At 40.1% G+C, this 22,248-nt stretch overlaps 3 protein-coding genes across 4 annotated transcripts; 2 read left to right on the forward strand and 1 right to left on the reverse strand.

Moving 5' to 3' along the window:
• Positions 1–181: 181 nt before the first annotated feature.
• On the forward strand, positions 182–5,986 carry LOC122967310 (glycerophosphodiester phosphodiesterase 1-like). The gene is made up of 6 exons (XM_044331876.1): positions 182–633; positions 1,922–2,097; positions 2,425–2,530; positions 2,806–2,898; positions 3,170–3,381; positions 4,162–5,986. The coding sequence occupies exons 1-6, from the start codon at positions 373–375 to the stop codon at positions 4,307–4,309; spliced, it is 996 nt and encodes a 331-aa protein (XP_044187811.1). The 5' UTR covers positions 182–372; the 3' UTR covers positions 4,310–5,986.
• Positions 5,987–6,523: 537 nt separating this feature from the next.
• Positions 6,524–11,135, forward strand: LOC122966672 (MAPK regulated corepressor interacting protein 2-like). 2 transcript variants are annotated; one of them, XM_044330937.1, is made up of 6 exons: positions 6,524–6,883; positions 7,013–7,090; positions 7,203–7,272; positions 7,799–7,938; positions 9,063–9,155; positions 10,728–11,135. In XM_044330937.1, the coding sequence occupies exons 2-6, from the start codon at positions 7,036–7,038 to the stop codon at positions 10,796–10,798; spliced, it is 429 nt and encodes a 142-aa protein (XP_044186872.1). In that variant the 5' UTR covers positions 6,524–6,883; positions 7,013–7,035; the 3' UTR covers positions 10,799–11,135. The 2 variants fall into 2 exon arrangements, with proteins under 2 accessions (XP_044186872.1, XP_044186871.1); XM_044330936.1 differs by having other exon boundaries at positions 6,526–7,090.
• An 816-nt stretch (positions 11,136–11,951) lies between these two features.
• On the reverse strand, positions 11,952–21,752 carry trap1 (TNF receptor-associated protein 1). Its single transcript, XM_044330935.1, has 18 exons — positions 21,547–21,752; positions 19,119–19,313; positions 18,925–19,007; positions 18,683–18,823; positions 17,428–17,499; positions 16,787–16,947; positions 16,529–16,638; positions 16,345–16,418; positions 16,029–16,184; positions 15,717–15,837; positions 15,506–15,575; positions 15,168–15,315; positions 14,878–15,063; positions 13,861–13,999; positions 13,669–13,754; positions 13,276–13,421; positions 13,105–13,177; positions 11,952–12,253 (listed from the first exon to the last, which is right to left on the reverse strand). The coding sequence occupies exons 1-18, from the start codon at positions 21,665–21,667 to the stop codon at positions 12,152–12,154; spliced, it is 2,184 nt and encodes a 727-aa protein (XP_044186870.1). The 5' UTR covers positions 21,668–21,752; the 3' UTR covers positions 11,952–12,151.
• Positions 21,753–22,248: the final 496 nt, after the last annotated feature.

Raw genomic sequence — 22,248 nt, forward strand, 5'->3', positions numbered from 1 at the left:
CATTTTAATACATTTTTCATGTGCGTTTTCACTGAACCTCTTAATATCAGTGGGATATTATTAAACATAATCGTAATAAAATGGTAAAAAATGTTCTGGCCGGGTGTTTTAAAATATTTTGTCTAACTTGACCGTGATGACATCAGCGACGCTCCCTCTCTCCTCTCCCATCCTCCGCACAGTCAGAAGTGAAACTGCTGATTCTCCATCATCTCTGTGTGTGATCTGCTGTCTGACCCATCCACCATATAGTCAGTTACCTGAGTGCTGACAGCAGAGCTCCATCCATGGCATCTTTCTGAATCCACGATTCTCTCATCCTCCGGTGCGGTCGTGACATAAATAGGCTATCCGTGCGCTTTTGTTTCCACCATGCTGCAGATTGGAGATGAAGTGGTGTATTTCTCGGCGGTGTTTCTGCTGGTGATGTTAGGGACGAGGAGCGCCACGGGGGCCTCCCTTCTCACTGCATTGCTCTACGTCTTTATGGTGATGTTCCGGTTTCCTGCGGTGCCTGCGAACCAGGCCGGCCGTGTCCTGCGGCCCAGGGCTCCTTCAGGCGGCGTCACGGTGGTGGCGCACCGCGGAGGGAGCCACGATGCTCCGGAGAACACCCTGGCAGCGATCAGAGAGGTCAGACTGACATCCAGTCATCTGATGAAAATGCTGGAGTGCTGCACTGTATTATAGGCTACTTTAGAAATCACCCATGTCTATTCTCTGTAGTAATCTATAGAGGACCACATGGGAATTAAAGTCCCTAGGGAGATATTAGGACATTTTTTCAAAAAGGATTTTGTCTGATAATAACTGTTATATAATTATATTGATAGCCTGGCCTAATAGTTGCTTGGGCATTGCATGTCGTGTTTTTTGTTTGTTTGTTTTTTGAGGTGTAAGCAGAACACACTAATCACGATGGTCAGGTTTTTATCAGCCTTTACAGTGAAAGCAGATCAGTGTCTATGTAGCTTTATATTCTTTTTACCTTTTAAATAAACCATTATACTGATGCCATCTGCATTATGAAGTCTAGAATTGCATAACCTCTGACTCACAGGCTTGTAAATCCTTCCCCTCCCTCTTGTAACTCAATGTCCTTTCACATGTTGAAGGTGCTGAGTCAGCGGTGCTTGCAGTGTCTCATAGCTGCCCCACATACAGTCATCACTGTGCCCACCCACTCTTACCAAAATCCTCCTGAGATCATAACACACCCAGCTTTCTCTCATATTATAGCATATTATATAGCTTATATCTAATGTCATGGCAAATATCTCTCTGGCTCAGTTGAATCAGCTGTTTTCAGGGTCAGTAATCACACTGATGCTGTGGTGCACTACAGTTTGCTGCTCCTTAACCTCATCATTGTCTTTGTTGTTAATGTCCATTTTTATAAGATTGTATGGCACGATATAAGACTGGATGGCACAAGTTTCCCTCCCTTTCTAACCTGATTAAACAGTCAGTGGCTATTGAGTATGTAAAATGTGCAGAATTTTGGTCCACCAGTTTATATAAAATCCTCCTCTAGGTGTCACTTTTGACACTTGAATATACTGTATTGTGACTAACATGGTCACTCGGTCGTGCTCACTCAGCAAAGAAGCCCTACTTTATTCAATACATTCTATATTCTCTTTTATATTTGGGAATATTTACTCATTCTTTATTTATGTTGTCATTTTGAAATAGTTGTAATACACTGTTTCTTCTCATAATCATTCCAATCTAACCTTGGATTTTGGGGCAATGTACTGCTTTTGTTAAAAACTAGTATAGCTCCTATGTTATGCCTTTGGACTGCATCCTTAGTGACCCTCTGGTCACTTTTTTTTAAACATATGTAGGCTAATTTCCATTTTGCAAACAAAACTGTCTCTTTATCTTTTTTTTTTCATTCCATAACTTCTTGCTTTAGGCCAGTAGGAACGGGGCTACTGGAGTAGAACTGGACCTGAGTTTCACAGCTGATGGAGTGCCCGTACTGATGCATGATGAGACTGTGGACCGCACCACCAATGGCTCTGGACCAGTTAACAAAATGCAGTTTGTCCAGCTCAGGAAACTAGATGCTGCTGCTCGCCACCGTCTGAGGTACACTGCATTTCAAACACCCACATCAGCTAGTCTAGACTTGTGATTTCATGCTCAGATAAGGAAACTAAGACCAATGTGTCCATGAAAAAAAAGTGTGAAGTTCTTGCCAAAAAGTGAAAATGCAGAAATGTCCCACAAATATGTCACCATTTAAAGTTTTTGACACATCACCTCTTGTCCTACTTGTTCTTACTTGGATTTTATCACAGATGTTAAAGACTTTAAAGAAAGGAACAGGAGAAACAGACTGGGAGCATGAATGTGTGAAGTTTTTACAGCAGGAATATTACCTCTCACAACTGATGTGGTTGTCTTCGCGGCCAGGGAGAGGTTCAGCGGAGAGAAAGTCCCGACTCTGCAAGAGGCAGTGGAGGAATGCATCAGACACCAGCTGACCGTCTTCTTTGATGTCAAAGGTCAACCTGATAAGGTAGCGAATAAACTGAAACAACCTGACAGACAAGTGTTAACAAAAAAAACTCTTTTTGTGGATACATGCATATCTACAATTCAGCCAACCTCCTAGACAAGAGGCTTACTCAGATTGCCTACTTTTGTGATCTGCACTTTGACCCTATAAGAAGGCACATATTTCAGTAATTTCTTTGACAATAAACCAGCTTATGTGGATAATTACATAATGTTACCTTAGTCATTTATCCTGTTTTTATGAATGATTGAAAAAGGTCTCCTTTCTTCAATCAGGCTGCATCAGTGCTTCATGAGATGTATAAGAAGTTTCCAGTCCTTTACAATACCAGCATGGTTTCCTCCTTTGAACCCAAAGTCATCTACAAGGTAATAAAACATATAACATATTAATACAAATGCTTATCATCGTCTTTAGAAAGATGTTTTAGTGTTTTGGCTGATATATTTGAAAGTTTTGCTTAGTTTTCTCTGATTTTCTGTTCCTTTAATTATTTTATCTCTAACTTACTTCCTTGTTTATCTACTGAATTATTAGATGTTATGTATTATTACATGTATTTGTCATAAAGAGCTCTGATTAAAAACTGTATAAGATAAGACAGCATGCTGTTGACGTCTGACCTCTTCTGATCAATAGATGCGTCAAACTGACCCCAACGTGGTCACGGCTCTCACCCACCGGCCCTGGAGACTGAGCCGCTATGGTGATGGCACTCCTCGGACCCTGTCGTCGTGGGGTCAGATGTGGACTGGGGTTCTGGATGTGTTGCTGGACTGGGCTCACCACCACATACTGTGGAAACTCTGCGGAGTCTCTGCCATCCTCGTGCAAAAAGACTTCATCTCACAGTAGGTGACATTAAATGTGTTTCTTCATTGTGATGCAAAGCTGTGTGTAAGTCACAGAGTTTATGGAGTTTTATGATGTGTTTATTTAAAACTTGAAAACTGAATTACCTTTTTTTCATTTAATTCAGCTGTGTAGTAATTCAAAAGGTCTGGGAAGATTTGAAACTGTTCTGCACTCAAAAAGCAGGATATATTTGTAATTTAGTGGTTGACTCAGCAAGTTTCTCTCTATCCAGAAAGAAACTGTTTTTATAGATGTACACAAATTGGTTCTGCAACAGATTGTTTGTCCAATTTAACTTTATTAATTGTGAAAATCTGATATGATAAATACCAGGATGTCTTTCTATGTATATGAGGTAATGAGAAACTAGCAAAATGCAAAACTGCCTCCAGTTTAAAATGGTTTGATTTGCTTGGTGACATTGAGACACGTAGCACTGGACCATCTTCTGTGTGAATGGTTTTCAACTTTGGGGTTGGTAAATCTGAGGGGTCACAACATAATTAAAGGCAGTAAGAAAATATATTTCAAATATGCAAAATTATGTTCACTTTTTGTTGTTTTTTCATGTGAAATACTAGATGCTTTCACCACTTCACACCTCTAAAAATCCTTCAAATGAAACTAAAAGGAAAACACTCATAAGCAGACATTACCTCTTTTGATTTTTTACAAGCCAAAAAGGTTGCAACTGAGAATGTTTCTCTGGCTTTGGGCCCTGCTGTTCATCCACCGATCTGTACTGTCTCCCCCTCCTCCTCTTCTCTTTCACTCAGGGACTATGTTCAGTACTGGGCAGAGCGTGACGTGGAGGTGGTGGGCTGGACTGTTAACACAGCTGTGGAGAAAGACTACTACCAAAACCTGCTCAACATTGGCTTCATCACTGACAGTCTGCTGGAAGACTGTGATACTCATTACTGAATGATCTCACAAACACACACATGCGAGGTTGTTCAAAACATGTGACAATGATTAAAAACAAAGAAAAAGTTTCCTTATAAACAAATTAGACATTTCATTAACATTTCTAAGTTTCTTTTCTTGTTTTTTCAAAGAGCATAACATACTGAAATACATAGATGAAGTTTTAAGAGGGAGGAAGCTTGATATTTGGTGCTAACCAGCTGAGTAGTGGCAATCGAACAAAGCAAGCTTTATAGAAACACATATATGATTTAGCGTAAGACATAATAACACATTGTTACCTGTAGCTGGCATACAGGTAATTTCCCTTTAAATCTACAGTCACGTTAAACCATGAAGGCTCTACTGTATCCTTATCCTACTACCAGCAGCTATACCTCCGACTCTCCTGGACCAGGGATTAGGATTACGCTACTTTAAAGATCTTTTCTACCTTCTGTGCTGATCTTTCAGAGGCTTTGTTGGGGCGTTTAAAGAGACATCAGTATATATAATTGTAACTTTAGACATATTGGCATCATATTAATGCCTGCTATCATGATATTTATCCAATTCATAGACTTCTCTTGTGCATATTCTACAACTTGACATAATTGTTTGATTAATCTGAAATTTCCCCTCTGTTATTAAGTGCCATTGTTGCACAAATACATGAGAAATGTTGTTATAAGACATTAACGTATGATAAAAGACACTTATATAAAGAAGACAAACAACTTGTAAACCATAGAAAGTCCTCACACTCAAATCTCAGAGACTGAAAACAATTTAGAATTTGTTTAAAAGCGACTTGTCTTTTAATTCAGCATTTAATTCAACAGCTGCTCGGAATAAGAAATGTTTATATCTATTATATTACAGTATGTGCCGGTCTGAGTGCTCTGACACATCTCTGCCACCAGAGACCCAGCAGTTTTGGCAGACACATGAATTAAAAAGACTAAACATTTTGATCCTAGCTGCACCGAAAGGCCTCTGTTGTCTGTTTTGTGATCAGGGCCACAAACAGGATTTAATAAAATACTGAGGTCAGGAGTTCAGATTCCTTCAGTGCCACCCCACCTGCAAAAGAAGTGTTTGACTAGACACCCAAAAAACCTTAATATTACATTTCTTTCACATTATATTTATTCACTTAACATTTCAGTTATATATTCTGCACATTTTATCTCTCTACATAATGGTCTAAATGCTGCTTTAAATAATTCTCCACACTGCCAGGTGTATAATTTTGGGGGATAAATGCTAAATCCATTAAATTGACTTTTATTGAACTTAATTGTTTTGCATGAAAACATGTACAGATACTGACTGTGGAGAATATCAGAATCAGCCTTAAAAACCAAATTGTCTGTAACTGTAGAATGTAAACTGTTAATCAAAAGCTCCAAATTTCCAGAGAGGGTACAGAGGACATGGAATAAACATGTACAATAAGAGAATCTTGTAGGCTAAAGATGAGGTTATTCTCTTGAAAGAAAAATCTACATTTCAACAAGACTGTGGTCTGAGATTAGTGATAAATCAACAAGCGATTACTCATCAACATTTCCCTGTTTGGCTGAAATATATCTTCAGAATGTATATCCAGTCTGCAAAACAGATGGAAGCTAATAATGCCTTGTAAGTGAAAATCCTGAATTAATAAATGTTTTTGTATTAGTTTCCGTTAATGGCCAGCTGTGTGTCTTTGTGGACTTCGCTTTTTAATTTACCACAGCATCGCTAGTTAGTATAGTAAAGCCTGATTGCATTGTAAACAGGGTTATGTGTGTGTGTATGACTGCATTGTGCACCTGACCTCATCTGTGTGTACTGTAAACACAGAAACGTTGGATAGATGGAAAGCCTGTTTCCAGACCCTAAAACAAGTCCAGAATAGACAGATGACACCAATTTAATGAATTCTTGACCCACAAATTTAACTCATCTGAGTGGATTCTATTTTTGAGATTGATTTTATGCTGAAAATGGCAAATCTGTGGAAAAGGAAGTCATGACTAAAATCAAAAAGTCATTATTACACTGCACATTTGTGTCATCATGACTGAGCAAAATAAGGAAAGAAAAAGTGACATTTTCTTCACATTCTGGGAATCTGCTTGTCTCTACTAAGTGGGGGAAAAACTGTAAATGGAGCACTTTTGGGTTCCTCCCTCTGAGTTACAAATTTAATCCCCACAATACTGGGACACTGTCTCTTTAAAGCGCAGAGGGAGGCGTGTAAGGACGTCGAGAAGTGGTGCGCTTTGACGGTGTGCGTCCAATGTCTTATGAATGACAGCCGATGTTTCAGGTTATGTGACATTGTAGCACTGCGGGACACTTTAGCACCAACGTGACTTACATTGGGTGTCTGGTCTGCAGGTGAATAAGAGGTAGGGTCGCCGGTTGAGATGCGCCCCGGCTGTTGGTTTTACGCGGAAAGGAGCGTGGCGCACGGTTCTGCTTCCTGAGGTTACCAAACAGCCTGAACGGTCTCATGTCTGCTCCGTGGATTTGCTTAACCTGCGAATTGAAATTTAACCTGATTAGCTGAGGAGAGGACTGACGTTTCTCACATCGAGAGAGGTTTTTTTTTTATTTTTTACATCGGCAGATCCTGGAGGAATGTGTTTAACTTAAAAGTGCCTTTACAAGTAGACTTGCTCCTCCTGCCATCTGGACTCTAGTTCTTCTCACAAAGTGCCAAACTCTAAGTTTACAGGTGGTTTTCCTTGCGCATGATGTACACAATTACAAGAGGTCCCAGCAAACTGGTCACCCAGCGACGGACAGGTAACAACCAACTTGCAACCCTTAAACACTCATTGATAGATCCACCAGGCGTTCATCTTGTTGGATAATGATTCATGTGGAACCTACATGTGCATATGTTCCTACTTTCTAGGGCCTACACAGCAGCTTGACAACAAAATTAACGACTTCAAGCACAAACAAACGTCCTGGAGCATGCCTGAGTAAGTGTCCAACTTCTGGAGAGACAGCTCCATGTAATGAAAAACCACCAAAATGCTCTTTTGTGCTGTTTATTCATGTGTGTCTTAAAGGTTTTGGACATTTTACAAGGACCAGACTTACTTGGCAGATTAATAGTGTTGGTTAAAGTGTGTGACAGTGTCCTAGCAGCAGTGGACGTCATCAGCTTGAGACAGGCAGTGTCCATCAGCGAAGGACTGAATGATTTATAACACACCTTCAGAACCAAGGCTGAGTGTGCCTGCTTGGCTGTTTTCATGCCTTTGAACCAGCCTCTATGTGTGTGTGTGTGTGTGTGTGTATGTGTGTATGACCTTGTGGGAAGGCAAAGGTGGCACATGGTCCTTCATTCAGCTGTTGCAATCTCTAACTCCTGCACAACCAACCTTGCTTGACTTTTAAGAAACATCCTGCTGGAAAATAACAGTGGCAAGTCATGTGTATTATTTTCAGAAATCATCAGACTATTTGTGACATGTTTTCTTTCTTTCTCTTTGTGCCCACCAGCCTTCCTGCACCCAAGATAGTTTTCAACCGTCTGAATGGTAAGAAGTACCATCACCCTACTCCGGCTCTGCCCGCAGACAATCAGCATGAAGAGAGCTTCACCCCTGCACACGAAGAAAACGTCAAGTTTGTCTATGATGGTAAGGAAATGAATGAATGGTCTGACTGGAAATACAAGAATATGACGCTAGACAATACACATTGTATCATCTTCCAGCCCGTCCCTCACCGGCTGTTTTGTGAATGACTTTGTTTTACTATCAGAGTTTATAAGAACTGCTAACCAGCCCCCCTCCCAGGCCTCACCCACACAGCTGCTCTGACACTGATAGGCACCTAACAGAGAGCCGCTCTCACACCCACATATCATGCTCCCCATGACCCCCGCTGCCACACGTGCTGAACAAAACAGGATTTTTGGCTTTGACTTCATGCACGCCAGCCACCAGGGAAAGAGGCTTGTTGTCTGCTTTGAGCAGCAGCAACAAAGGGGTCTGACGGGTTGAAGGGTTTTGCTGGGTCTGGGTGAAACTTTACACAGTGACCCAGTTTTGAAGTGTGTGGCTCTCTTTGGCATTCACAGGCTGGTTTAGTCTCCGGGAGACTTCATTTGGCTCAGACGCTCTTACTTTTCTGTGTCCTGTTAGTTGTTGGCATTGAAGCTCAGCCACGGCAGCTCATAAACAACTTCAGTAACCTTGTCGTTGAGCAGACAAGGACACAAAGTAGGCCCGACCTCCGCTGTTGAGAACGAATACTGTTCAACTCTCTGAAATACCTCAACCCACGATATAAACACTCGTTCAGTTGACTTTTCTGAAAGTCACGACCTGGAGGCCGCTACCAGAGATAAAAATCAGCCACAGTTCACATACACACACTACATGTGACGAGTCCACATGTTGCCTTATTTGAAATACAAACGTTTGCCAGGAGTGACATGCCTTTGTAGCAGTTGCCCTTGTGGACTTTACTTGTTTGACACTGTGGGTGTGACTGACGCTAGGGTGCAGGACTTTTTAACTAGGACAGTTAGGGACATTAGCTATTACCTGCTAATAACAGTCTTAATAGTATATCTTTAGGTTCATCAATTGTTTAATTCATTAAAGGAGCATGCACCACCATGAATATGACTGTGTTAAATCCTGGTTGATGTGCAGGCTCTGATAGTTGATTAGAAGCTTACTAAATCAAATAATGGACATACAGTATCTTAGAAGTGTTAGTGGTGGCTGCACTGACTGATCTGTTGTGTTTTCAGCGTGGCAGGAGGTGGTGCAGCAGGAGCAGGGGCCTGACGCGGCTCAGGGAGCAGTCCACTATAAAGAGACCACTCCCAGCCCACACATGGACAGTGAGTACAGCTTCTCCTCCTCTGACACAGTTCTGTCCTCCTCCGTCCTCCCTCAGCTGCTCATGTCCTCAGGTCATAAGCCTATTTGTTTAATAGTTCATTTTAAGGCTGAACCTAAGCCTAAATAAATCGGTGACAAGTATGAAAAATAAGAAGCGAAGTTTACTGCTTTGATGTTTGGATGACTTCTTAATGTTTTTGTTGTTTAGTCTCTTATGTTAAAAGCCCACAGTCTTGTAACTGCTGTAACCTGGACAGTAGGTTATATCATGACAGCCAGCCAACTGAGGATTAGTGGAGCTGCTTCTAATCCTTCCAGCTGGAAGGAAATGAGTAAAGGTTAAGGACCTGTCTCTCCTCATTGTCCAAATAAGACGTGGCAACTCTGTGACACATCTTTAGATACTAATTTACATTTCATACTTAATTGTCATGTCAACCCAGTAGAAAGAAATTTGTCTTTAAAAACACAATACATGGCATGCATGGAGGGAAGATAAGAGGACATTTCCATGTGGTCTGTAGTGTTAAGTTTCAAATTGTTATTTGATTTTGCAGACCATAATCAAAATAGTGCTAAAGGCATTAAATGTGCACCCAACATTACCTCTACACAGCCAGTTGGTTGAAGATATACAGTTTTTTCTTAGCCTGAAAAACAAACTGAATATCTGTTTAGTTTTACTTCGTTATTCAGGATTTTTTATGTTATGTTCAGGAATATCAATGAATCATTGATTATTAATTTGTAGGAGCAGTTCCTCACTGTGTCCACTAGAGGGCAGTGAACACTCCTGATTCTTTGATAACCCAAGATAATGATAATAATGACCAGTTATAATAATTATCAGTTCAAGTATAAATATGTGTATAAGTTTTGCTGTAGAATGTTACTGCTGTTATTTGTAATAACTATACTAATAATTACTTCTACATTTTGAGAATGAGATATTTAATGATAAATTAATAACGAGTTTGTTAGCAACAAATAGAATGGTGTCACAATTCCTCACGCATTTTTTTTTCCCACCCATATTCTGCGAAAACCCACCCTAACCTTCTCACGCCTCATGCCTAAACCTAACCAACGAAGTCAACAAATACTAGCCAATCAGAGGCTAGTAGTAGTAGGAGGAGGAGGAGGGCGGGTCTTCGCAGAATGTGGGTGAGGAAAAAAAAAAGTAAGGTATTCCTCACTATGACCACTAGAGGGCAGTGAACTAGTCAACTGTAAACAGTGAGCGCCAAGGCAGACACAATGCCATACTAACTCTTCCGGGCATAACTTTAAATTATAAATTATATTATATAACTTAACTCCACTTGGCACCAAGACATGTCTTATTTTTCTATTTCTACATGTTAAATACACACATTACCACTTAGAAATGAGTGACAGAGCTTCCGTAAGGCTAGCAGTTTCCTCCCTGCTTACAGTGTTTGTGCTGAACTGATAAGAAATACAGAAAGAATAAATATTCTTTAGATCTTTATTTATAATTTCGACTGTGCCAATTCATATATTTTTCTGGTGAATAATAATCTTTTGCACTCCTCTCTTTCCTTTCTCAGGCTTTGTGCCGATAGATCTGGATGAATGGTGGGCTCAGCGTTTCCTCGCCAACATTGACAAGCTATCCTGACACTTTTTTTGGATTTGTGGATCTTGACGGACAGTCAGGAGATGAAGGCCTGAGGCAGGATGGCTCACTGGGGAGAGGAAGCCTGGGAGCGGCGGCTCTCAGCGCCCTCATGTGGTTCAAATGGACGGACAGCACTGGGATGCCGACATAAAAACCACAGTCACTTCTCTTGAACTCTAGCCTTTTAACTACAATCCATCCAACTCTGAGTAGTCAGTCTGCAACAGACGGCACACTGGAGGACAAGTCTTGAAGCTGAGGTTTCCCTCATCTTACCACCCGCACAACAGAGATGTAATGTTACTTTGAAATGCAGTAAAAATTGTATTTTCAAGAAGCTCTGTACTGACATCTTTTTTTTTTAATCTGCCATTAGAGTGGATCCATGTTTATTCATCTCATCACCGACATCTTCATAAACAATGCTGTGAAACCTGTGAAGTATCTATGTTTGACGACTGACAGCTGACAGTTCAGTTATAGCTAGTACATCATCTACAGTATATAAGTTCTCAGTTCACATGTATTTCATCACAAGAAATATTCCCGCATTTCACGTATTCAGTTCATAACATAAAAGATTAAATAACAAGAAAAAAGGATGAAAAGATTAAAAAAAAACAGACAATGGTAACAGCTCTTTTCAGCAGTTAGGACGTCTTACATTTGTTGCTGGATCATGAGTAATTTTACCACCACTCTCTAGCATCTTCAAAGCTGTAACTCCACATTTTAGAATAAAACTCTGCTGTGGTGCTTACACTTGTCATTTCAAAAGGATTTTCAAATGCAACTCAAGAGCTCAGATTGTATTACTTCTACATGTCTGACCTAAATTTTAACACATCTGAATTATTTATTCCCACTTAACCTCCTCATCTCTACATTGTTTGTGGCTGATTTGCTTCCAGACTATTCAGGATGTGGCCTAAACGTTTATTTTATTGGACCTGGTCATTAAAACAAGGTATGATCGGAGTGTGAAAGTCACATTGAGATGACAGGTGTAACCACAACGTTCACAACAGGCCTGTTTGTGGCACATAGTCTTCCTAATATTATTACCAAAGCATGAGGACATAGAAGTCTTTATGGCAAAGCTCTCTAGGAGGCTGCTAGCACTTCATCTTCACTCCATTTTTTGTTTTAAAGCCTTTTTGTGCGCTCCATCAGCGGGGATGAAATACTCCAGAAGGGGAAACAGATGTGATTTAATGGTTTCAGATGAACAAAGGCCTGTAGTGCTCTTCAGAAACTGCAGTTCTCCAGCTTTGTTAGGCCCTTCAGCTGCTGTAAATGCTTCAGTCTAGCAGGCCACTGTCAGTCTGCACTGTTCATGTCTGCACGCAGCTCTCAGTGCTTCTCCAGAGCTTTCGTCAGCAGATCGTTGAGGCGGGAAACCATTGGCCGGGGGTCGTCGTTCAGGCCTGCTGTGATCATGGCGTTGTCATAGATCTGAAAAATATAGATAAATATTTAGAACTGCACTGGTTGGTTTCAAATCAATTATCAAATCATGTCAAAGACAGTAATAACATTTAGTTAATTACCCAGTTGGCCAGTTAACTGAAAGTTAAGTCATTTTATAAGTAAAAATTCCAAAATTTTACAGGTTATGACTTCACAAGTATAAATATTTTCTGGCTTTCTTTGTCTTCTATGATAGTAAACTAAGTATATGTAGGTGTTGGACTGCTGGTCAGACAAAAACAGTTAAACAAGTCAACTTCAGCTTTGGGAAATTGTGATGCACATTTTCCCCTATTTCTGACATTTTATAGACCAACATTAATCAAGAAATTGAGAAAATAACCATAGACAGTAATCAGAGTAAACAATAATGAAATAACTTAGTTGCAGCCCTACAGTAATATCCAGTGAAAGGGATGGATGACATGCAGCCAGAACAGCTAACCTAACAGACCAGTATCTATTGTTTATCATCTATCATTTTAATTACATTGATATTTTCTGTCACAAATTGAGAGAAATGATTCCCTGACAAAAAATAGTCCCCAACAAATGCACTAATGCTAAAAACTGCTGTTTTAAGAAGTTATGGATACTTTTTAGTAGTGAAACTATGTATTTTGGGCCTCTATTTAAGATTTATGTCTTCAATAGGAACAAGCTAGGCTGAACACCACAAGGAGAGAAGGATGTCAGAAAGTATTGAAAGACTTACACTTTGCTGCTTTTGGTCTTTTCATGGGGTGTGTTGACAGTACAAAATAACAGATGCAAACCGGCTTTATGCTTTAACAGATATCATTATATAAATCTAACTCAGTTGTAACCCACAGTACCTGTTCCAGAAGCAGTCCAGCCAGTTCAGAGTTTGTGTCCTTCAATGCGTGCAACTTCTTGATCAGATCATGTCTAGCAAATGATGGAAAAAAAGTACAGTGAGAGCTGAACACAATCTACATTATTTAAAACAATCCCTCTACACACACACACACAGACTCCTCTCTTACCCTGCGTTGATCTCCAGTGTGGGCTGCAGGATCTGGGCTCTTTCCTCGGCGCTGCGGGCCAGCTGCTGGGTGCGGAGGAAGTGGCGTGCAGCACCCATTTCAAGCACGGTGATCATAGCTGGGTGGGTGTCCAGTCGTGGAGTCAGCTGGGAGCCAAGAGTGATATTGTTTTATGCAAGGTGTGTTTAGGATGAAATATGAGACTAAGTTGATAACTTAAAGAAATGTGACATAAAAAAAAAAACAGTTGCTCAACATTTAAATACATGCTTTCTTCTTAGGAAAAAGAACATTTGAGGCCTTGGGTTTAAATGTTTACACTTGAGCTCAGTTTATTAATTAACAGAAACCACGATACCAAATCCAGACATACCAGACACACATTTTCTTTACCTTTATGTTGGTGACTCGGGTACTGAGAGTATTCTTCATCCAGGCTATCAGGTCGTCCGCCTGCTCCTGTGTCAAACGCTCAGAGGCTGCGGAGGAGAAAAGAAAAACAGGAGTCAGAGTTGATTTGTGTAGCAGGAGCCATCTCGCTGTCACATCTGTAATCCTAACTGGACACATGAGAGGGAACCAGACCGGGTTTGCTGTCCTCGAACTTCTCCTCCTTGTAGTGATCCACCACGATGTCCGTCTCTGCTGAGATCAGCTTCTTCTTGTCGAACTCCCTGAGGTGGAGCAGGGTCAGTTCATCGAACTGCTCGTAGCAGAACAGCACCTGCACGCATGATATTGTCACAGTTTTTATTAGCTGACATCTCACAATCTGCCATTTTATCAGTCACTTTTTTTCTACTGTGACACAGAAAACTGACTATTGTATGATAACCTAGTGTTTTATGAATTGACCTATCTGGGTGCTTATTAAACTAAATAAAGTACAAAGTTTAAAGTTTCAAAGCTACACAATGAGGTTCAGAGTTTGGCTACAAGCAAAAACATTTTAGACCTTGATTTACATTTGAATCTTTGTATACTTGTGTAGCAATAAAGGCATAAGATTATGGTTGCTTCTACATCTAACATGTTTGTTGCAGTTCAAACAAACTCTGGTGCATCTGCCCATTCACCCGTTTGGTTTGTTTATGCTGAAGTTAAAGCTGCAATTCAAATTCAGTTCAACTTCCAATCCAACTCTGGTGTTTGATGTCTGATAAAAGATACAGTTGTGATTTTAGAATGAATATATATAGGCTAAACTACTATTAAAACTATCTGTGGATTGTGGGAACTGTTGAAGAATCGATATGTATAACCAATGTATATTTTTATGCAAGATTTTTTGGTAACCATAGTAACACATATTTGCTTTAGTAGATGCTTTTTTTCTTCTTTGGTCTAGACCAAGTGAACAGAGCTAGAGGTGTGAAAGCGACCTCTGGGTTAAAGCAGACCAGAAATAATAATTTTTAAAAAAGTATAGGAGGTATTAAAAGTATGGGAAAATAACACAACTTAATTTCACTCAATACATTTGGGGGATAATGTGATGAGCTACCCATTAGAGCTTTTATTGCATGGGCCTTCAACCTATTGATTTCTCAGTACACGTCTCTACAGGTTTAATCATCACTGAGAGTCCTGTCAGCCTCTCACCTCCATGTCTTTCTGTTTCATGGCCTCGTAGTAGGGGGAGTGTTCTGCGAGATGGCGGTTGGGGGCGCACAGGTAGTAGATGTTACGTGTGCCAGCCTTCATGCGGGCGGAGTACTCCATGAGACTGGTCTGCTGGCCCACTGGCAGAGCTGAAGACTCAAACCTCAGCAGCTTGGCGATATCCTCCTGCACAGAGACAACATACACCGTGTTTCTGCTGTTTTCAACACCGACCATATTTATGTAACACTGGTCTCTGATGAAAACAAAACCCCCCAAAGCTAATTCACCTTGACGTCCTGCTCATGGGTGGTGACGATGCCTTCCCGCATGAAGAGGCCGTAGTCCTCAAAGAACTTGTTGTACTTCTCTGGCTCCTTCTTGCCTTGGTCCAGCAGGAAGCGGATCACCCTCTGCTGCAAAACGTCACGAAGTTTCCTGAGGCAAGAGGTGGAGTAAAAGTAAGGATCTGTGTCACACAATGTGAATTCATCAGTATATAGACTGTATATATTCATAAAAACATAGATTTTGATTATAAAAAAAGTAAGAGTAAGACACCATGGTTAAAGAGAAGCGAATACATTTCAAACAAAAAACAAAGGGAGTTGTAAGTCTGGTGCTGTACCTGATGAGGGCACTCTCCTGCAGCAGCTCTCTGCTCAGGTTCAGCGGGATGTCCTCACTGTCCACCACACCTGCACACACACAAGCAATGTTCAGGTCAGGATTTTTGTTTTTTTTTTTTTAATTATAAAACCTTTTTTTTTTTCCTTAAATCTATGCATGTAAAAAGAGAGTAGAAATTCTGAAACATTAACAAGCAGGAAGATCCTCACCTCGGAGGAAGCGCAGCCACTTGGGCAGGATGTCAGTGGCTTTGGTCTGGATCAGCACCTTCCTGCTGTACAGAGCCACACTGGAGCCCATCTCCCTGCTCACGTCAAACATGGACGGCTTCTGTTGATAGATAAATTCATATTGGTAAAACTCGATCTTTAACACCGGTTGCCATAATTTTACAGGTTGGCAAACCGGCTTTGAGCCTGGAAAGTTGCTGGTCTTTTTTTACAAGGTCATCACTGGCTGTGCTTACAAAACTATATCGTGAAAAAATACAGACAAAATACAGACAATCCTGAGCTCCTCACCGCCTCAGGGACGTAGAAAATGCTCCGGATGTTGAGCGGGGCGTCTGCACGGTAGTGAAGCGTGTAGCGGGGCTTGTCGTAGGCCTGGGCAACATATCGGTAGAATTCCTCGTGCTGCCAGTCACTAATCTCCTTAGGCTCCATCATCCACAAGGCCTGGTGACACAGAGGTCAAAAAACAATTGTATTTTTTTAAAAATCCCACAAAATTAAGTGTATGTTAATGAATCAATGTCTACATAATTCAACATTTAGTTTTGCTTTAGTGAATCTTCATTCAGTGAGCGTATGAGCATTAAAATCAAGATCGGCTCACCTGCAGAGTGTTGAGCCTCCGTCCATTCAGGAAGATCGGGAAGCTGACAAAGTTGCTGTACTTTGTTACAACGTCTGAAAACGGACACAACAGCTTGTCATCATTTGGAGAGATGGACTGATGTTTACCTTTAGCTTTGACACCGTAGCCCTTTAACTGCCTGAGGCGGCTCTGGCGGTCATACCTTTAACTCTGTCCTCAGAGCAAAACTCCTTGCAGTCGTCTTTGAGGTGCAGCACGATCTTTGTTCCCTGTTGAACGCCACTGGCTTCAGCGATCTCAAAAGCTCCGGAGCTGAAGGAGACAATAGCAGAGCAACATTTGGTTATAGATGTTTCACTAATTTGGGTATACACTCTTTGTTCTACTGCAGAACCTTCTCTTGATGTAAATAAAACACTTTCTTTCATTGCTCTCATTCCCGTCCCTTCCTCCCTCTCACCCATCTGAGGACCACTTGTATCCAGGTGTCCCCGGCTCAGAAGCCTGGGAGTAGACGTCCACACGGTCAGCCACCATGAAGGCCGAGTAGAATCCAACACCAAACTGACCGATGATGGTGCTGCTGGCCTCTGCCTGGTTCTGCAGAGCATCCAAAAATGCCTGCAATGTGTAGAAGAGATGATGATGATGACTGAAAGAGTGATCAGCAGGATACATTGTGTATAAACAGTATACACAGGTGTGAACTTCGTAGATCTGCAGTGGTGGAAAGTAACTAAGTACATTTACTCAAATACTGTATTTAAGTACAATTTTGAGGTACATGTGCTTGAGTATTTCCATTTGATGCTACTTTATACTTCCACTCCACTACATTTGACAGATTTAGTTACTTGTCAGATGAAGATTTGACACAATGGATGATATAACAAACTTTTGCAATACGGCAGATTGTTAGAGATGAACAAACCAGATAGCAAATAGCTGTCAACTCATTGAACAGATGAGATACACAACCGTACATTTTAAAAACTGAACCTTCATGTAGGACAGACATATCAAATAAATTACATGAAGAGGAAAGGAAAAGTGAAAGAACAGCACAAAGAGCAGAAATGAAAGATATATAACGACAGCTACCTTTGAACCAGAACGGGCGATAGTGCCCAGGTTGGCAATCAGCTCCTCTTGGTTCATCCCGACTCCTGTGTCCTGTTATGAGAACAGAGAATCCCAGTCACTCAAAAACAGATGTCACTCTAGCATGTTGTATCCTATTCATCCACCAGGTGGCAGTATCGCTCAAAAACAGGCCAGGACTCAGAGTGCACGGAGCCCTTTTCCACTGCAGGAATTTATCAACCAGTAACCTGGAGCTTCTCATAAACCGGTTCTTCCTTTGTGTTTCCACAGTGTTTTACAAACCAGGACGTATCTGATATAACTCACTGTATCTTATGACTATGTAATTTTTATGTACTATTTGGTAGGTGAGCAGTTAAAGGACAGATAATGATGGAAGAGGTGGCACAGATATCATTACCAATTTTCTTACATGTTTAAGCTGCTTCAAACCACTTTGTAGTTTTGTAGTTTTTTGGTTTGCTCCACCGTGTGCATTGTGAATCTTTATTTTTCTCTAATCTTGTTTTATCTTTTTATTGCCCTTTAAATGGCCTCATCTCTCCAAATACTAATGAGTGTTTGAACGTCTTTATCTGTCCAACAAGCGTTCTCCATTATACATTTTTTTTTATATATAGTATTGCTTGTCCTGGTTGATAAAGGTGCAATAGTGAAGTGGTGGTTACAGTTTATTGTGGTCGTCTTTGCTGGGATTAGGGCTGCAACTAATAATTATTTTCACTATTGATTAATCTGCTGATTATTTTCTCAATTAATCAATTAAAAAACAGTGGAAAAGTGGCATTTACAATTTCTCATAGCACAGTGATGCCTTTCATTGATTTGTTTTGTCTGACTAACAGCCCAACAGATATTCAATCTACTGTCATATACATCAAAGAAAAAAAGCAAATCGCCATATTTCAGAAGTTGGAACCAACAACTATTTGGCATTTTTGTTGGAAAAAGTTACGGAAACAATTAATTGATAATCAAAACAGTTGCAGATTATTTTTCTTTCGACTATCTAATTGATTAATAGACTTATCTACTCATCCCCAAAATGGTTGTAGAACAGCAGAAAGAAAAGCAGAACCTGTGGCAACAGTTAGTCGTTATATTACATTTTGTTCCTGCAGTGCAAAAGGCCTAGAGGTTGTACGTTTCAGCAAAATTCAACATGGAACTAGAAAACCAACAACAATATAAAACTAATTGACTTAAATTCATGCAGGCTGCACGTTCTCCACAGACGTGTGTGTGTATGTACCTGGATTGTGAAGGTGCCCTTGGCAGCGTCAGTCTGCAGGTGGATCTCCATAGGAGCCGTTTCACCACCGGCTGTGATCAGTTTGTGACGCAGTTTTTCCAGAGCGTCACTGCCGTTGGAGATCAGCTCCCTGATGAACACCTGGTGGGATGAGGGAGAGAAGAAGAGCAGTTATAGTTAACAGACACTGTAAAATTTTAAATCATAAATACTTTCCCCCTCTCTCTCTCTCACACACAAACCTCTTTCTCCGAGTACAGGGATCTGGCGACAATGTCCAGCAGCTTTTTCGTCTCTGCTTGAAATTCATGTTTGGAGAAGCTGCCTGGATAGATCAAAAGGAGGACAACGTTCAAATCATCTTACATCTCACAACCAGTAATCAGTTATGAGCTGTAACATTCAACAACGGTTATGAGTGCAGCTGTTCCAGCACCTTGTACGGACTCGGTGTCACTGATGATTGTGTGCAGAGGCTCCTCCTCGGGCTCTTTCTCGGGCTCTTTCTCAGGCACTTTCTCGGCCTCCTGGGTGCTGTAGTACGACTGCTGGCTGATGCCGAGGCAGGACTGCTGAGAGCTCCACACTCTGGGCCGGCTGCTCCACCTCTGCTGCTGTCCAACCTGCAAGTCTGATGACAGGTGGATTTAGCTGGGGGAGCTGCCTCACAAGGAAGCTGAGGCAGTGAGTGTTTTGTTTTATTGGATGCTTTACGGAGAGCTTATTAACCAGAATTAAACTTAGGTGTGCTGTCAAAAGTCAACGGAGGAGTAAAAACGTTTTGTGTAGTGTGAAAAATTAGACATTTATCAAGCGACTCACTCTTACTCACAGTTAAGTGTAGGAGTTACTTTTAAAAGCAGCTTTTAAGTGTTTTTAATTGTTCATTTAAAAAAAAATCTTTATATTTTCTCAAGTAATTTTAAGTCTATATATAAAACACTTAATTCATGAGTAATCCTGAATATTTCCAATTGCAATTAACACCTTCAATTATCAACAAGGAGCTTCAAACCATATAAATATGTGTGACATAAAAAAAAATTTGACCAGAGAGTTTGTGAACACAAATCAATACCAGCTTTATTGTTGCTGTTTTGACTGGCTAGGAATAACTGCTGTGATTTTCAATCAAAAGTGAATTTGCAGATAACAGTTTACAAAAACAGCAGCAGTTGTAACTGGTAGGCCAAAACAATCTGATTCTACATTATGAATATTGCTTTAGATGGCATATTGTTCATCAGGACAAATACCATGTACAGTCCTTCCAAAAAACACATGGTAACATTCAGTTTCCTTTTATTTTCTGATTAAGCAGCTTTAAGGTTGTAAAAATCATCTTATTCCACTCTGACATATTCGTATCATGTATATATATATATATATATATATATATATATATATATATATATATATATATATATATATATATATATATATATATTTATTTATTTTTTTATTTATTTATTATTTTTTTTTTCGTAGCTTGTTTCAGCTCTTTGTTAAAGTTATGGGATGTGAGTGAAACCCAAAACCCATGAAAATATTCTATTCATTTTATACACATTTCCGCAAATTCAGTCTGACATATCCGGTGTCGTTAACCCTTGTGTTTTACTGGCATTGGCTTTTCTTTCCTCCTTACGTCCCACAGACCCCCACTGCTGTATGTGTAAAATCAGTAACTATAAAATCATATCAAATGTTTATCCTTCAAATATTTTATTCCTAACCTTATTAAAACCCAATATCTAGGAAAGTACTGAAGTGTTAAATCTTCCCTTTGTCATATGAGATGACAAAGTACAGAAATGAACATACAGCATTGTTGTTACACCAGGAATGCAAATGTTTTATATATTACATGAGTTATGCATGGACAAATATAAATTACTTTTGTTTGACAAAAAGTCATTCACTGTCAAAGACGTGCAAAAGACAAGTTCACAATTTTCCAAGTCTGTCATACTGACCATTAGAGGATCCCTTCATAGTGTACTTACAATGTAAGTGACGGAGGCCAAAATCCACAGGCCTCCTTTTGTGCAAAAATGTATTTTAAAGTTTATCTGAAGCTAATATGAAGCTTCAGACATCCAAATGAGTGAAATCAAGTATATATATTTTCCAGTCTTTTTAGTGCCAAAGTCCCTCTTTATGTTACTATATTTCCACCGCAGCTCAACAGAGAAACACTGTCCAAGGAAACACAAAGAGGCAATTTGATGCTAAAAAGACTGTAAATGTGGCAGATATCCACTTGATATGACTAACTCAGACTGCTGAAGCCTCATATAAGCTTCACATCAACTTTTAAATGCATTTTTGCACAAAATGACTGTGTGGACACATTGTGAATTTTGGCCCCCATCACTTTTGCACATTTGAAGGGGATCTTTTCATAGCCGGTATGAACAGGAGGAATGATCACAGCGAGGAAAACCTCCTCCAGTGTTGATAGTGACACCTGACTGTTGTTTTAAGACAGACTTGAAAAATGGTGGACGTATCCTTTAACCCACGTAGTGACGTCACTCATGTTTGGGGTCAATTAGAGCAAAGACAAGTCAAACTCCGTTAGTAAAACCTCTTGAACAAACTGTGATAAAACAATAGCAGTTATATATGTAATGCATACAAGGCGTTTTGCAAGTATCTGTTCTGTTGTCAAACACAAATCCGTCTATTTTTGGCTGTTAAATGAAATCAGTTCATTCTATAAATTTCACTCTGTGTTTAAGTCTGATGTAATAACTTTATCTACAGCTGTCATGTCTATCAGACTAACAAACTGCGTTATCTTGTAGCTGTCAGCTATCCGGCTAGGCTAACACACATACACGCAGAGACACAAATCTTACATCCAGTGAAGGAGCGCGACACAGTCCGGCTGCTCAGCCCGCGTGCACATGTCATCAGTCGTGAATTGGTCCTCTGAGAGAAACCGAGGGCGAACCGAGCCAGCGCGAGGCAGCGGGACATGGTGAACGACTAGGGGACAAGAACACACGAGAACTCGGGTCGTCGGTCGGTTGGGTTACACACCACACGCTAAACCACGGTGCACCAAGGACCCGTGCATAATGACGTAAGCACGGCGTCCATCACACTGCCTGATGAGAAATGGGAATTATTACACACTTACTGCAATTCATCCCATGTAAAAAAGTATCTAGATGATTTTTTTTCTGTTTGACATGTATAAAAAACACCAACAGCCATAAATGTACAAATTTATCAATTTATCCTTCATTTGATTATTTACCAGCCACTTTTTTATTTGACGTGGATTAATTTGTTCTTAATTTGCCCTTCAAGGTCAAACGGTGGTCACCTGAAATGCCCTACAAATTCAACTAAGATATTTATACTTATTTTATTATATAAATAAGTTTGTCATTTGAAGCTGACAGGAGCTGAAATTATAACTAAATCCTGCATTAAATTTATCTACAACTATTCTGATAATTGACTATCTTTGGAGTCATTTTTTAAGTAAAAATATCAAACATTTGATTGCTTCAGCTTCCCAAATATGAGACTTAAGTGCGTTTCATTGCCTA

Source organism: Thunnus albacares, chromosome 17 (assembly GCF_914725855.1).
Source record: "Thunnus albacares chromosome 17, fThuAlb1.1, whole genome shotgun sequence".
Classification (NCBI taxonomy): Eukaryota; Metazoa; Chordata; class Actinopteri; order Scombriformes; family Scombridae; genus Thunnus; species Thunnus albacares.